The sequence below is a fragment of the Xenopus laevis genome, chromosome 1S (assembly GCF_017654675.1).
Source record: "Xenopus laevis strain J_2021 chromosome 1S, Xenopus_laevis_v10.1, whole genome shotgun sequence".
Taxonomy (NCBI): Eukaryota; Metazoa; Chordata; class Amphibia; order Anura; family Pipidae; genus Xenopus; species Xenopus laevis.
The window spans coordinates 40,095,736-40,110,168 of NC_054372.1; the positions used below are offsets into that span (position 1 = coordinate 40,095,736).

A 14,433-nucleotide genomic window follows, 5' to 3' on the forward strand; every position below is an offset into this window, starting at 1 on the left:
CAATATCTCAAAGTTTTTATTTTATTTATTTATTTTACTGTAAACTGCTTTCCATTTAGGGAAAACAACATAATTTTCATTGTTATTAAATGAGTTGATTTATTTAACAGTAGCAACAGCAAATACAATATAAACCAGAATGATCACTTCATTCACTGGCCAGATCCTGCATCAAGAGCTGGGATTGCTGACTTGCAGTTCAGCTACAGCTCCCATTACCCAAAATATTTGTGGAAATTCTGTCTTAATATTCTTTCCCTTTTCTTATGCGATGAGTTTAGGTTCAACAAAGCAACTCACCCAAATATTTCTAGTTTCAGTTGTAGTAACATTCCAAAGACCTGTTGAACCAGTGTCTTATAATAATCTAGATTGCATTAAATTCATTATTCATAAATTATACATTTCATCTTTTTATTTTGGATTACCTATTGATTAGTACAGATATGGGATCCATCACCAGGAAACCCATTATCCAGAAAGTTGTGAATTACGGAAAGGCCATCTCCCATAGACTCTGTTATAATAAAATAATTCTAATTTTGAAAAATGATTTCCTTTCTCTTTGTAATAATTAAACAGTACCTTGTACTTGATCCTAACTAAGATATAAGATATAATGAATCCTTATTGGAGGGAAAACAATCCTTTTGGGTTTATTTAATGTTTAAATGCTTTTGTAGTAGACTACAAGGTATGTGTAAGATGCAGTGGCATAACTATTGAGAAACAGGGGGGCCTAGACTGTGGGGTCTGCTTTCTCTATAGCTAATTAAAAAAAACCCTCCTCCACAGCCAGTCACTTACCTGCAGTGAGTAAGGGGGATACAAGTAAGGCTGGAGTGGGTAGAGTTGGGGAGTGGGTGGAGCATGAGTGGGGCAGAGGTGGGTTGGGAATAGGGTGGGAGGATGGGGATCGGAGTGCACCTGAAGATTATTTTGCTACTGGTACGATGTATTGCACGTTATGGTACAGCTACCACCTCAAAAACATAATGCTGTTGTTCTTCGACAAAGGAGTGAATTTCTTTGATCCTCACAATGCTTAAACACTCCAAGAGCCTCATTCATAAATGGAAAGTGCAAAAATAGACACAAAACTCAACAACACTATTCAAACTGATTCTTGTATTCATGCATTCTTTGCATCAGTATATGTTCCTTTTAACCTTAAAAGTGAATGCACTGGTGTAAAGGAATAATGGAATTTCTGCCAGCCTTGATCTCAGGGTTCATTTACCAGGTTGTTTCAGTCACCACAACTCACTTGAAATAAGTGAATTAGATGCTATTGTGATTATTAATAGCCTTTGTGTAATGGCATAAACACAAATGCAGGGGGCAAAAACATGTGCTATAACTTGTGCATGATTTACTGAAAAGTACTCTTTGCATTTATATTAAGGGCCAGATTTGTCCCAGAGACTGGCATCCTCCATTCCGTCCCCACCAAAACTAGGATTGTGTGCTCACAGGGGACAGGACGCTCATAAATCTCCTGTGTGCCTAAACCCCAGTGACCTGTGTGTGCCCAAACTACAGGTGCAGCTGGGAGGCATGCTGCCCCTTAATATGTGCTGTCTTAGGCCCATGCTTTTGTGACCTTGCCGCAAATCCAGGCCTGTCTATATTTGTTCACCATGTGTATGTTGAGGTTGATACAAATTAACAAGTATCCACCGATTATATGTAAATTCTGGAAACTCGCCCACTATATTTTGCATAAGAATCATGGTGATTTGCACACAACTTTAGCACTTTGCTTATTGCACTGTGCCAAAAATGGCAACCCTAAAGCAGGCCCAGTATAAAAATGAGATATTATGCCAGCACCTTGACCTTTAAATAGTCCTAATTTGGTTACTGTCTCTTTAAATAGCAATTTAACTTTTGCATATGAAAAGTACTGGGAACTGGGATTTAGAGTGCAGTGCCTCTGCCTAGGGAACACTAAGGAGCACAGCTCAGGGGGATTTCCACTAGGAAAAATAAAACACACAGTTTGCAGTAAAACAAATGTAAACATTATGTAAAACTGTATGCAATAACTGTAGATGGAGGTACACGAGCAAGACCTGTCCTCACCCTGGGGAAACACACTGTGGCCAAAGTATCCACAGGCAGGAGACAGAAACTGGGACAAAGCAGAGCAAAACTACAGCCCTTTCCTGTTCCTTCTCCCTGGAAAATCGTTTCAAGCAGCACTGTCACACTCCACAGATCTAGATCTCTCTGGGTGCTGCAGCATGGATCCCTTTATAAGCTCTGTCTGTAACCCTGTACATTTGACTCCAAAGTCAGGCACATCCCCTTTCCCAAGGATGCACTGGGGCACCTGTAACCAGGCTGGATGATATCACAGAAAGAAAAACAGAGGAAGGATTTGTCTGATCCCCTAAATTTACAAGTCGAGCAGATATTCTAAATTGTGTCCCTCATTCTGTCCATTAAGTGCAAAATAAGAATGCAAGTCTCTGCTGCATTGTATATGTTACAGTGCGCTTTGCTTATCATTTTCATTTTCCCATTCCAGAATATCAGTATAAATAAATGTAACATATATCATATAAGGTAGTTCCAGAGGACGACCTCTCTTTTGCCAATAACTAGATTTAAGATTTTATATCAGACTACTCAGTGCCAAAAGATTTCCTTATACAGTATTTCCCTAAAAGATGACACTGTCATTTTTATGGCTGCATATTTTCTGTAGAGTCAATGCACATGTGCATATATCAGTAATACTTGCAAAAGTGTGTTTGGGTGTATATGGGTGTATATTGATAACTGATGCTGCATGTGACATGGCCCAGTATTTGTGCAACTGTCTTTCTAAAACTACACCCTCAGTGTGATATTGTCCAAGACTATGTAATCTGGATACAAGTCAAGTTCCCTTATCCTGTTCATATAAGGCCCAGGTTTGGCTAAAAAAGAATTGTGAGACTCAAGTTACTAGCTACAACTAGTATGTTAGTGTGCTAACTAAATTGCACCAGTGCAGTTACCAACGGCAACCAGGGTCAGACTGGGTTGGCTGGATACCGGGAAAAAACCCGGTGGGCCCCGGCCCTCCCCTGATTAGTGCTGTGCTGCTGTTCGTGCATGTACTTGCTGCGTGGGGACATAGTTAAAAAGTCGGGAGGGGGCCCCAGGTGACTGCAAGGGGGGCTCTTTTGGGTAGTCCAGGTAGTCCTGTCCGACCCTGATGGCAATTAAGCAATAACTTAAAAAAAAACTAATATAATCTGTCCCATTTCTAATCATGACAAATACAATGCTGTTATCGTAATGAAATGTTATGCTATTCTCAGCTCACCACTCCATTGGCTCTCTTGTATTACTTACCCTGAAACTCTTCCTATAAAATTAGTGTAAAATATAAATCTAACACAATTGCACTTTGTAATGAATATTGTCACTTTGTCCCCAAATCCTGCTTGTTAATTAAATAAAGCGCAACTTGTTTAAACCAAAACTAAGCAAATTTAAATGACTCTTACAAACAAACACTATAAAATTGAAAAAGATAAGTAGGGTAATTAAATTTTCCTTTTAAAATATTCAGAAGACTGTAAAAACTGAGCATTACACTCGCTTTCGGATCCCTGTGAAGGAAGAAATACACTTACTGTGGAATTCTGAAACAACGGGAATACCGCTGTCTGGAATATTAAGGAGCATATTTAATCACATTTTTATAGAACTCGGCTCTGTAAAGTACAGTTATTCCCATACCAAATTCACTTGGCTTTTGGGATAGTCTTTGGAGAATTTAATGGATAATTTTCTGTATTCCTTTAATAAATATTCCCTGTATAATATTTTGCCATGTAGCACTAGACAGAAAACTATTTTCTATTTAATAGAAAGAATAGATGGAACCGTTCAAAATGCAAATGTGCTTTTCTGCAACAAATTTGAAATCGAGACAATCAGGGTGAAGTAATTAAATACCTATATAGCAGCTAAATACAACCAGTAACCCTCAATAGGCTACCGGTTCAGTGATATGGGACTTTTTCTGTGTGTAAGAAGATAGTGTAAAGTTTAAGTAGCAGACACGAGGACGTGTCTGGTTTTCAGGAGGGTGAAAAATAAACAATTAAGGTAAAAATAAAGAATTAATTTTTATTATATAAATAGTTAAACTATACTGTAGTGCAGCCAGCAGGTGGCACTAAGTCCACCCGTGAGTCTATATAAGACAGTGCCTTGCTGAGGCTCTTCCTCTGTTGGCCTAGAACAGTGCTGTCCAACTTCTGTGGTACCGAGGGCCAACATTTTACTGGCCAGTGTGGTGGAGGGCCGATAATAGAAGTCAGCGATGATACACACCCACTGTACACCACACCCGTATTACCCCAAGAACTTTTAAGATAATATCCACATTAACGGTGGTAGCACACCAAAAAACCAAATGGTTGGTGCTCACTGCAGGGAAATCCCTCATCACTCATATGTGAAACATTGACGTCATGTTAAAACATACCCTTAAATCCATATGCCTCATCCTCCCCTCTGGATAATACAACAACCCCCCAACACATGATTAAACACCTTAGGGGCCCTTAACAACAATTTCCAAATGCTAATAACCCCAAGAACAAACCCCTAACAGGCTTACATCCCACAGGTAGTGTAGGGCAAGCAGAGAATGGCACACACAAGCAGCACTGGGCAAGCAGAGAATGGCACACACAAGCAGCACTAGGCAAGCAGAGAATGGCACACACAGGGAGGGAAGGCAGAACAGAGCAGGAGACAGAGAAACCTATCATTCTAAAATGTACTGGACATGTACATGTACATGTAAAATGGACAGCCCTGGCCTAGAACATAAAACAGGTGGCAGCAGCAGACTGAAGTGGCAAGTCCCCCGGTCTGAGCTGCATGCTGTGCCCTGCAATAAAAGTGTTTGAGTTCACTGCATTTATTGTCACCGTGACTTCTTTGGGGGCAGTAAAGGCCTACACCTAAACATCTAGTAATGGGTGATGCACTAGCCACTGGTGCCCCTGTTAAATGTATACCCCCTAAAATTTGGCTACTAAGGGTCTCTTTAGCTATGGAGGAGTAAGGGTCCTCTCCTGGGTCAACTCATGTCCCAAGAGTTCTCTAGTTTAGCCACAAGGGGGCAGGGTGTAAATTTATATAATTAGAATAGTGATATGTGGGTAGGCCCAATACCCGCGGGTCGAGTGGGTTCTGGCCGACCCCGCACCCAGGCCCAGATTTGTAGAAAGGCCACCTAGGCCTGGGCCTAGGGCAGCAGGATTTTAAGGGGGCGGCATGCTGCCCAACCACACCCACATTGGTTCAAAAACACTGGGGATGTGCTGGAGATACAATCATTTTTTAAATTTCCCATGTGCCAATCCCCATTGCTTCAGTCAAGATGATGAAAATATGCACAAATAAAGGGGAGGGGACAGGGGCGACGAACGGCAGTGGGCCTAGGGTCGCCCACTATGTAAATCCGGCCCTGCCCGCACCTCCATTGTTACAGGGGCTAGGTTCCCTGTGACATTGTTGGCAAACAAAGGAGAGTTGGGAGCACTCACCGCCCCACGATGTATTTCAGCTGTGCTGCACGTGGAAGTACGCCCCCGAAGCGTTGTCTCAAACAGCAAATTATATCATAGTCACGGAGCATCAAGCAGGTTAAAACATCCGTTTATTGAAAAATGATTAAAAATGTGACAATAGAGCATAGAGAGCCCATCGGCTCTATGGCTTTGACGCGTTTCGTGGACAAACCACTTCCTCAAAAAGCTGTGACATTGTTGGCCAGCATAGTGTATCAGTGTGTTAGATCAGAGCTTAAATAGTTCTACCGGGGTCTACCAAGGAATGAAAGTTGTTGCCGCCTAGTTTATTGGATATTTGCCAAGGCAGAGACATGTTGCATATGAGGACTGCTTATACAGATAGTTTCTCATAAATACACAGTGATCACTGAGGGCACAGAAATGTAAAGGGTCAGGTCTCTAATTCTTTCATTCTCATTTACTGAAAACAAGTGCAAATACGTTGCCATAGAGATTAGGAAAGGATGTTTGCAAACCACTTACCATTGGCAAATATTATGCATATTGTAATTTACTATTAAGGTAATGTCCCACATTGAAATAGAAAACATCAGGTAATATTTCTAAATGTAACCAATTTTTTTGTTCCTTCAGTGGTATCCGAAGCTTCTTTATCATATCCTTTATTAAAATGTAGACTGTGTAGTGTTTGTGCCTTTTTAATACGATCAAGACTTTATCTGCAGAACCTGGTAGGTATTCTTGCAGTTACAAATTTGGACAAGAAAGTGCATAGAACATCAAAAAATGGTAACCTGAAATGTTAAAATTAAGCAGTGAAAAAGGAGAGAAAATGTGTCTTAAAAATAAACACATAATTGGTGTTACTCATTTAAAAAAGCGCACCAGCAGCATCTAGTGGTAAAACTATATATTGCAGTGTTCATTATAATTCCAAGTCTTGGACAGTTGGACATATACAGTTAGGGCTCACTTACAACTAGGAAGGCAGTGTTGGAAGTGCAAAAAAACGGGTACAATTCACATATTTTTATACTTAGCACACAGGTCTCTGAGCTCCTTTTAAAAGCATTTGGCAGTGCTGTGTTCATGAGGGGTGGGAAGGGGACACATGTAGGCCATGTCATTCAAGTTAGGGAGTGGCAACAGACACTGGCTGCAACCAGGCAGTAGGGCAGGAGTGCCCATAATTTAATTATGTGAGGTCTACTTTTAGTGATGGTATCCCTTTATGATCTACAGAAATCTGTATTATCATAGACAGGCTTAGGCTGCTGTATAGCAATGGTGGAAATTGAAAAAAGTCAATATGGCACAGGTAAAATAGTGGATAACAGATAACACCATTATGTTCTACAGAGCTTATCTGCTATGTAACCTGAGCCTTTCAATGGCTGCCCCCATTGCTACACATCAGCTTATTTATATAAACAATAGTAGTATTTCTGAAGCAAACACAGCAGTTTTACCAGTGCAAAGCAGCACTGCATTATATTTTTATTACTTTAAAACACTTTAATTTTTTGATGTTACTGTTCCTTTAAGTACTTCTGCGCAGTGAGTGTATCCATACCTCTCTCCAGTACAGCAAAGTAGAATTCATATTAAATCTGCCATGTATAGTCTTTCTATTTGTACAAGAGAATGTAATATCTTGCAGTCAAAACTCTATTCCCAGCATCTCACTGCTGAGCATTTCAAATGTACTTGACATTAAGGCGTATTAAAGAAGTGCACGTACACATCTGCTGGAAGAGCAGAGCACACAGAGGATTCTCAGTCTGAGGCAGGCATTTTCTCTGGATTTTTGCTCCGGTGCCTCAGGCGAAGTTTAAAAGCGTTTTGAAAAGAACTTGTTTACAAGTGACAATTTCAGATTAATAAAAGCGCTGATGCAGGTAAATGAGAGTGGCTACAGCTGCACCGATGACATTTCCATGTGCTGGGAGAGAAAGTTCATGATTTACAGTAAACAAACCTTTAATGGTTTATATTTCCCACACCAGCAATATGTCGCTGAGCACTAGCTCTCCTGTTTTTTGGGTTGACATGGCATGCATAATGCTTCAGTAAATGAACCCTTTAAAATGTAAGGACAGCTAATTCTTATTGACTTTCTGCCAATGAGATTCCGACCTCTAAGTTGCAACAATAGCTATGAATTAGAATTAGTTCATATAAACTGTTACACATTTCACGTTATGCAGGAAGTTGCAAGTGAAAGAGAATTTTCATTTATATATTGTCATTGTTTCCTACAGAGTATAGATGAGGGTGATCATTGATTGTAAGTTGTTATTTATTGTGCGCCTAACTAACACTAGTTCTAGGCTTCCTGGAACAATAAACTAATAGCTGCTTGTGCTTGGGTGATCAATTCATTAGCGCTGCTCCATTTATTTAACAGGCAAGAAAGCCTTTAGCTTGGAGATCCAACAGCACCAAAACTGGATAGTCGGTATCTTCAGTTTAATATTATTTCAGTTAATGTATTCAAATATATCCTTGTTAGCACTTGGGTTTTTATTTCATAACTAGTGATTAGCCACTTTTATGTATCACAAGATTACTGTACTGTGAAGTAAGCCAGAAATTAGCACATCTCACCCCACGCCTATGATTCCTTTGACTGAATAGATAGATAGACAAATGTAGATAGATAGATAGATAGATAGATAGATAGATAGATAGATAGATAGATAGATAGATAGATAGATAGATAGATGGATAGATAATAGACAGACAGATATAGATGGACAGACAGATAGATGATAGATTAGATAGACTGATATAGATAGATAGATAGATAGATAGATAGATAGATAGATAGATAGATAGATAGATAGATAGATAGATAGATAGATAGATAGAGTAAGATAGATAGATAGATAGATAGATAGATAGATAGATAGATAGATAGATAGATAGATGGATAGACAAATGTAGATAGATAGATAGATAGATAGATAGATAGATAGATAGATAGATGGATAGATGGATAATAGACAGACAGATATAGATGGACAGACAGATAGATGATAGATTAGATAGACTGATATAGATAGATCGATAGATATAGTAAGATATATAGATATATAGTGAATAAAGTACCCCCTCTTGTAAAATATATGGATATTATAAGTTACCGAGGAGTTTCATGACCATATAAAAACACGAGGCCGAAGGCCGAGTGTTTTTATACAGGTCATGGAACTCCGAGGTAACTTCTAATATCCTCATATTTTACAACTGGGGGTACTTTATTAATTATAATACACAAATTTTAGTGAGTCATGTGACAGAAATTACATCACTACTCACCGTTTATAACTGATGACATCACTACTCACCGTTTATAAGGATATAATTTACAAGATATTCACGGCTTTTGTGTATTATAGATAGATATTAAGCATAGGGAGCAACACAGCCTATTTGTGTGATAATGTAATGATGTAAAATAAACTAGAATTCTTTGAAAATATAAGTTGATTCAAGTCTCAACGTTTGGTCCAGATCTGTGCCAGTTTGTTCATATTGTTTGGAAATGATACCTGCTAAACAGTGAGAAAAAGCAGCACATGACTAAAACCATTCATTGTCCTAGACCCGCCTTATGTAAAACTAGAGAATAATACAGTCCACAAATGAATGAAGTTTAGTGCTCTACAGGTTCAGTGTAAGAAGTCGTGGTTAAGCAGGGAGAGCATCAAAGAGGAACTTTCATTGCTATTAAAAAATCCACCAATATATACTGTAAGGGTTTGTTTATTACTGCAGCCACAGTGCAAGTCACATGAAAATGGATTCAGTCTCTGAATGCTTTGAAAAAATCTCACAGCTAAACACACTCCCAGCACTTACATGTAATTACGCCAAGTGCTGGCAAGTGCACAGGTTTTTGGAGCCAGCATTGCCCTGGGGGAAAAGTTTAAAGATCACTGTAACAACTTCTAACGGCATTTCGAGACATCTCCAGCTTGAGCTTACATATGTCAAACAGAGTAAAGGTGGGACCAAGCTTATCTTGAATAGATCGTTTAAATGTACGATTTGTCCATCAAAAAAAAAAGACAATTTCAAGCAATATAGTCTAGTTGAAGCCAGGAAAAATGGGGCTAACTGCCTGCTTGGTTCTGCAAACAATTGGAAAATGGATACATTTCCGATAAAAATTTTCTAACCTGCCTGATTTCTGACCGATGAAAAATCGTTACATGCATAATTGTTTGGTGCCCACAAACCACACGATAATTTGACGGATTGCACTAAAATTGGTTAAGGAGAGAAAAATCTTGACGTCTATGGTGACCTTTAGAGTGTCAGCGCATTCAATTTTACAATCTACAGCACATAAAGGGTTAAATCTAGGCAGGGGCACCAAGGACTGTCCCCTTTAGGGTTCTTTGAACAGTGGCAGGAACAGCTCAGCCTTAAAGGAGAACTAAACCCCACCACCAAAAGCTCCCCTAATCCTGCAGGCATTGCCCCCTCCCCTCTCGCTCCCCACAATGTGCTTTAGTGTTTAAAAAAACCTTTTTAAAATTCTGACCCTTAAATGCAGAGAAGTGCAGCGGAGCTCCCGGTCGCCATCTTCCAGATCGGGAAGATGGTGACTGGGAGCTCCACTTGCTTCTCTGCATTTAAGGGTCAGAATTTTTAAAAGTTTTTTTTTAAACACTAAAGCACATCGCGGGGAGGGAGAAGAGCAATGTCTGTAAGATTAGGGGGGCATTTGGTAGGAGGGGTTTAGTTCTCCTTTTAGGCCAATTAGAATTAGAATTGGGCCACTTGTGCTCCTAGAAACCCTTGAACACCCAACTTCCCAACTTGAACGTCAAAGTGGGATTTGGAGTGAATATGTATATACTGTTCTAGATATTATTGTTTGCAAAATACTTTTCTATATCTGTATCAATTCCGTGAGCTAGGAAGGAGGACTGACCAAAGGTTGAACCTGTAATGGGGTATCTGGCCATAAGCTGCATCTTCAAAAGTGGCTTAAACTAATAGAAATTGACAAGCATAGGGTTTAACATATGTGAAAGAGCTGTATTACCTTGCCTTAGGCTATAGAGAGCCAGTAGCCTACACAAAGTATTTTCTGACCTCGTCCACTGTAAGTAGTTGCTGAATGTTCAGTGAATTTGTACAAAGGAGTCTATTTGGACCAGTCAAAAAAATGTCCATGCTGTGACCTGAAGTTCTAGAAGGTTAATCCTCTATTGTGATAGGACTGCTATACCTCTGGACTGGTAAAGCAGCCCTGTGATATACTGTATATTACATCTACTGGAATTTGACTTTATATGCCCAGTAAAATTACCTTCAAATTCAATATTCTGACTTACTTGTTGCATTACTAGCATTCAGCAACAAAATAGCAGGAAATGTGGACAACAGCTTCCCACTGTAGTCAAAGGAAAGTAACTCAAGGATATGGTTAGTATCCAAAATAATATCTTATGGGCTGACCATATTTTGGTGAGATCACCACATTATCATAACTCTGGATGCAGTAGAATTCATGACCCTTAAATGCAGATGTAAACCCCCCCAACACATAGGGGCAGATATATCAAAGGTCGAGGTGAATTTTCGAAGTGAAAAACTTTAAATTTCGAGCTATTTTTTGTGTACTTCGACTAGGGAATAGTCCAAATTCGATTTGGATTTGAAAAAAACTTTGAATATCGAAATTTATCATGTACTGTCTCTTTAAAACTTTGACTTTGACCTTTCGCAATCTAAAACCTGCCGAAGTGCGGTTTTAGCCTATGGGGACCTCCTAGAACCTATTCGGAGTCAATTGATGGACTTTGAGAAATCTAAGTTTTTTTGAATGCGCTATTCCTTCTATTGTACGATTCGAATACGGCCTAATACTGACCTCTTCGACCCAAAAAAAAACCTTTGACTTCACTTCGGTTGGTCTTTTTGAATTCGAATTTCGCAGTATTTTCAATTCGATATTCGACCCGCTGATAAATATGCCCCATAAGGTCAAACTGATTCTGAAAAATTTTGCATTGCAATGTCTTATGAAAGGATTCGACTAACACGATCCACAAAATGGAATTGTAAATTGCAGATACAACAGAAAAGGTATTTTAATTAAAAAAACAAAAAAACGATTTATTAGTGCCAGTGAATGTTTGTGGTGAAACAACAGATGTCTGATGCCAATGAAGTCAGCAACCAACATCAAATAATGTCCAAAGAATACTTCTACCTAATAAAACATTTCTCATTTCAACGTGATCCCCAGTAATTTTAAATAATCTATTTTATTATGCGATAGACAACTTTAATTAAAGTTGCTACTGTCAAAAAAACCACCAAAAAAAAACAGGATTTTTAGGGATTTTGGCACGTTAAAGTAACAGGTCAACCGCACAAGGAACCTCACGCGTCCAGAACATGTACAATCATACAGACCAATATTTTGCATATACATCATGATCAAAGCCGCAGAAGTCCTAAAGCACATGATATAGAACTATTCCAAAATAACATAAAATATTCCTACATAGAAAGCAATTCATTATATACACAGAAGCTGCTTTAGCAAGGGGTAACTACTTCTTTAACATACAGGAATGGTTTGAAAGCTGCCAAAAAAAAGAGGTGTCAAATTCCAGATGTATCCGCAAGAGGTTTTATGTTATGATCTGCAATGAGTCTAAGGCAATAGTTGCTCCACAGGACATATTGCTGCAATTGCAATCATCTCTTCTCCTATATGTGAAGGAATTCGGATGCAGCTGGATGTGGCAAAACATTCATCTGTTGTAAGTTATTGTTCTTGGTCAGTTTTGATCGTCTTCTTTTTCAACGCTTAAGGAATAGCACCATTGGAGATTTCTTGCAATGTCAGCTTAAGGTCCAATAGCTAAGGATACCTTGCTACACACAGGCATTTTTAGATTTACACCACAATACTGGGATGGTCTGTATTTCGTTGGTTTCCATTTAGAGTAACAACACATTTGGCAATATAGCGGCCATTGTAAGTAATGATACCGAATGATGAAACCATTGCAGCAATTTCTTCTTTTGTGTTAAGGTAGGGTTCAGTTGATCATATTTGCTACTTGGTCCCCCAAAGTATCAGGAATCAGAAATGCCAACATGTCCCTGATAATATGTTGTGCAAAATAACAGCAAGTTCAGACGTATGACATTATACCTACAGTATAAATTGAAGAAATCCCTGTCTTAAACAGCATTCACGCTATGAATGGAATGGACAAAATTAGTGTTACATTCTTACAAATGACTGTCTAAAGCAAATGGAATTAGCTGTTTCTGCAACATAAAGCCAGTATCTGTATGGAAACAAAGCCATTATAACGTTCTAAGTATTTTTTGGTTAATGGAAGTAGTAGAGTTTCTGAAAATCTCCTGGTTTTGCATTCCGTGTACAGCTTTACTTGCATGATATGCTAACTGCAAAGCACAAAAGGCCAAGTCTAGGGAGTTTGGAGAACAGATGAGTTTTGTGACCTGCAGGAATTTTTCATCGTGTCTTTTTGTTCGATTTTCCCAAACAATCAGAAGGTAATGCTGTCTTTGCTTGACTTTCCATGAAAGTGGAAAAACTGTTTCTCCAGACATTGCTGAGAAACATCAATTTGGGTATGAAAGCCCGTTGTCTCCGTACAAGCATGCAGTGCCCTTTATTTGCAAATGTAACCAAAAAAAGTCAAATCTAGATCTACTGTAGTGGAGGGGTAAAACTTCCCATTTTGGATCAGTGCTGTTCCTGGTTTTTTTATGACACTTCCATTTATATCTTCGATATAAAACGTTTGTACTAATAACGTTAGTAAAAAAATACTTCCCGTCCTTTCACTTTGTGGAGCCATTTTTTTTTTTCGAGCAACAGAGGACTCTGGTGCTATTTGGTATGTAGAATGTCTTGATATTTCACACTTCTGTAGCGTATATGAAATCCTTTCTTGCTGATTGTGTCATCGGTGTGAAAGTGAATTAATACTGCGTCGCCGGTTGATACGATTTCTTCAGGAGGCTAGAACAAAAGAGAACAGATTTACATTTAAAAAAAAAACACAAGACCCATTAATATTTTTGTCAATGATATTCTTATAAACAGTGCTCAGTGATGTCACCAGTTCCGAGACCTGTATAAAAGCATACATATGATCATGGAAATCCTCTGGGGCTTAATATATATCCTCAAATCTTACAACAGGTATTACCTTTCCTAAAGAAAGTGTGCAAGTGTATTAATAAAGTCTGACAGCCTTACTTACCCCTGATCCACAAAAACGCCCAAGTCTCATGGCTGAGGCATCGTGCCCATCAAACAGCTCCATAAAGTCATAGCCACAGTCAGCTTCTTCCTCCACTTCAAATGTCTGAAAGTTGAGCTCAATGCGCAAACCCCTCTCCGTCACTAATATCCACTCGCAATCCGCTTGCACTGGGTAATTGTTGTCACCAAACTGGGCGTGGGAGAACAGATCTCTTGGCTTTGCTTCTGCTTTCAGCCTGCCACCACACTCTGGGACACACAGAACACATGCAGTCATTATACTGTAGATGAGCTTTAAGAAATTCAATATGCTTTATATATTAACTAGTAACACAATACCCTATTAGAACTTTCACTTCTCCTTATTTTAAAGGAAATGTGTATTCTAAAGGGCATATAGCTACATTGAAACATATACAGTATATATTACTTATATGACCATTGGTATTTCATTTATTTTGGGCTTTTTACTAGGGAGCAAGCACCTTTATATTACTTCTTTTTAGTCGATTTTTAAGTCGATTTTTAAGTCGATTTGCATGCAACCCATCTGCCAAGGCTGGGATAATTAGCACCAGTGCAGTGACTCACAGGTATTAAACA

At 38.8% G+C, this 14,433-nt stretch overlaps 1 protein-coding gene across 1 annotated transcript in view; it reads right to left on the reverse strand.

The window, feature by feature from the left end:
- Positions 1 to 11,660: 11,660 nt before the first annotated feature.
- Positions 11,661 to 14,433, reverse strand: part of tll1.S (tolloid like 1 S homeolog) — a gene marked incomplete at its 5' end in the record, with an annotated part of 45,162 nt that continues 42,389 nt past the window's right edge. The window contains 2 exon segments of the mRNA NM_001090425.1: positions 11,661 to 13,584; positions 13,829 to 14,079. Of these exon segments, the coding sequence (NP_001083894.1) occupies positions 13,453 to 13,584; positions 13,829 to 14,079 (383 nt within the window).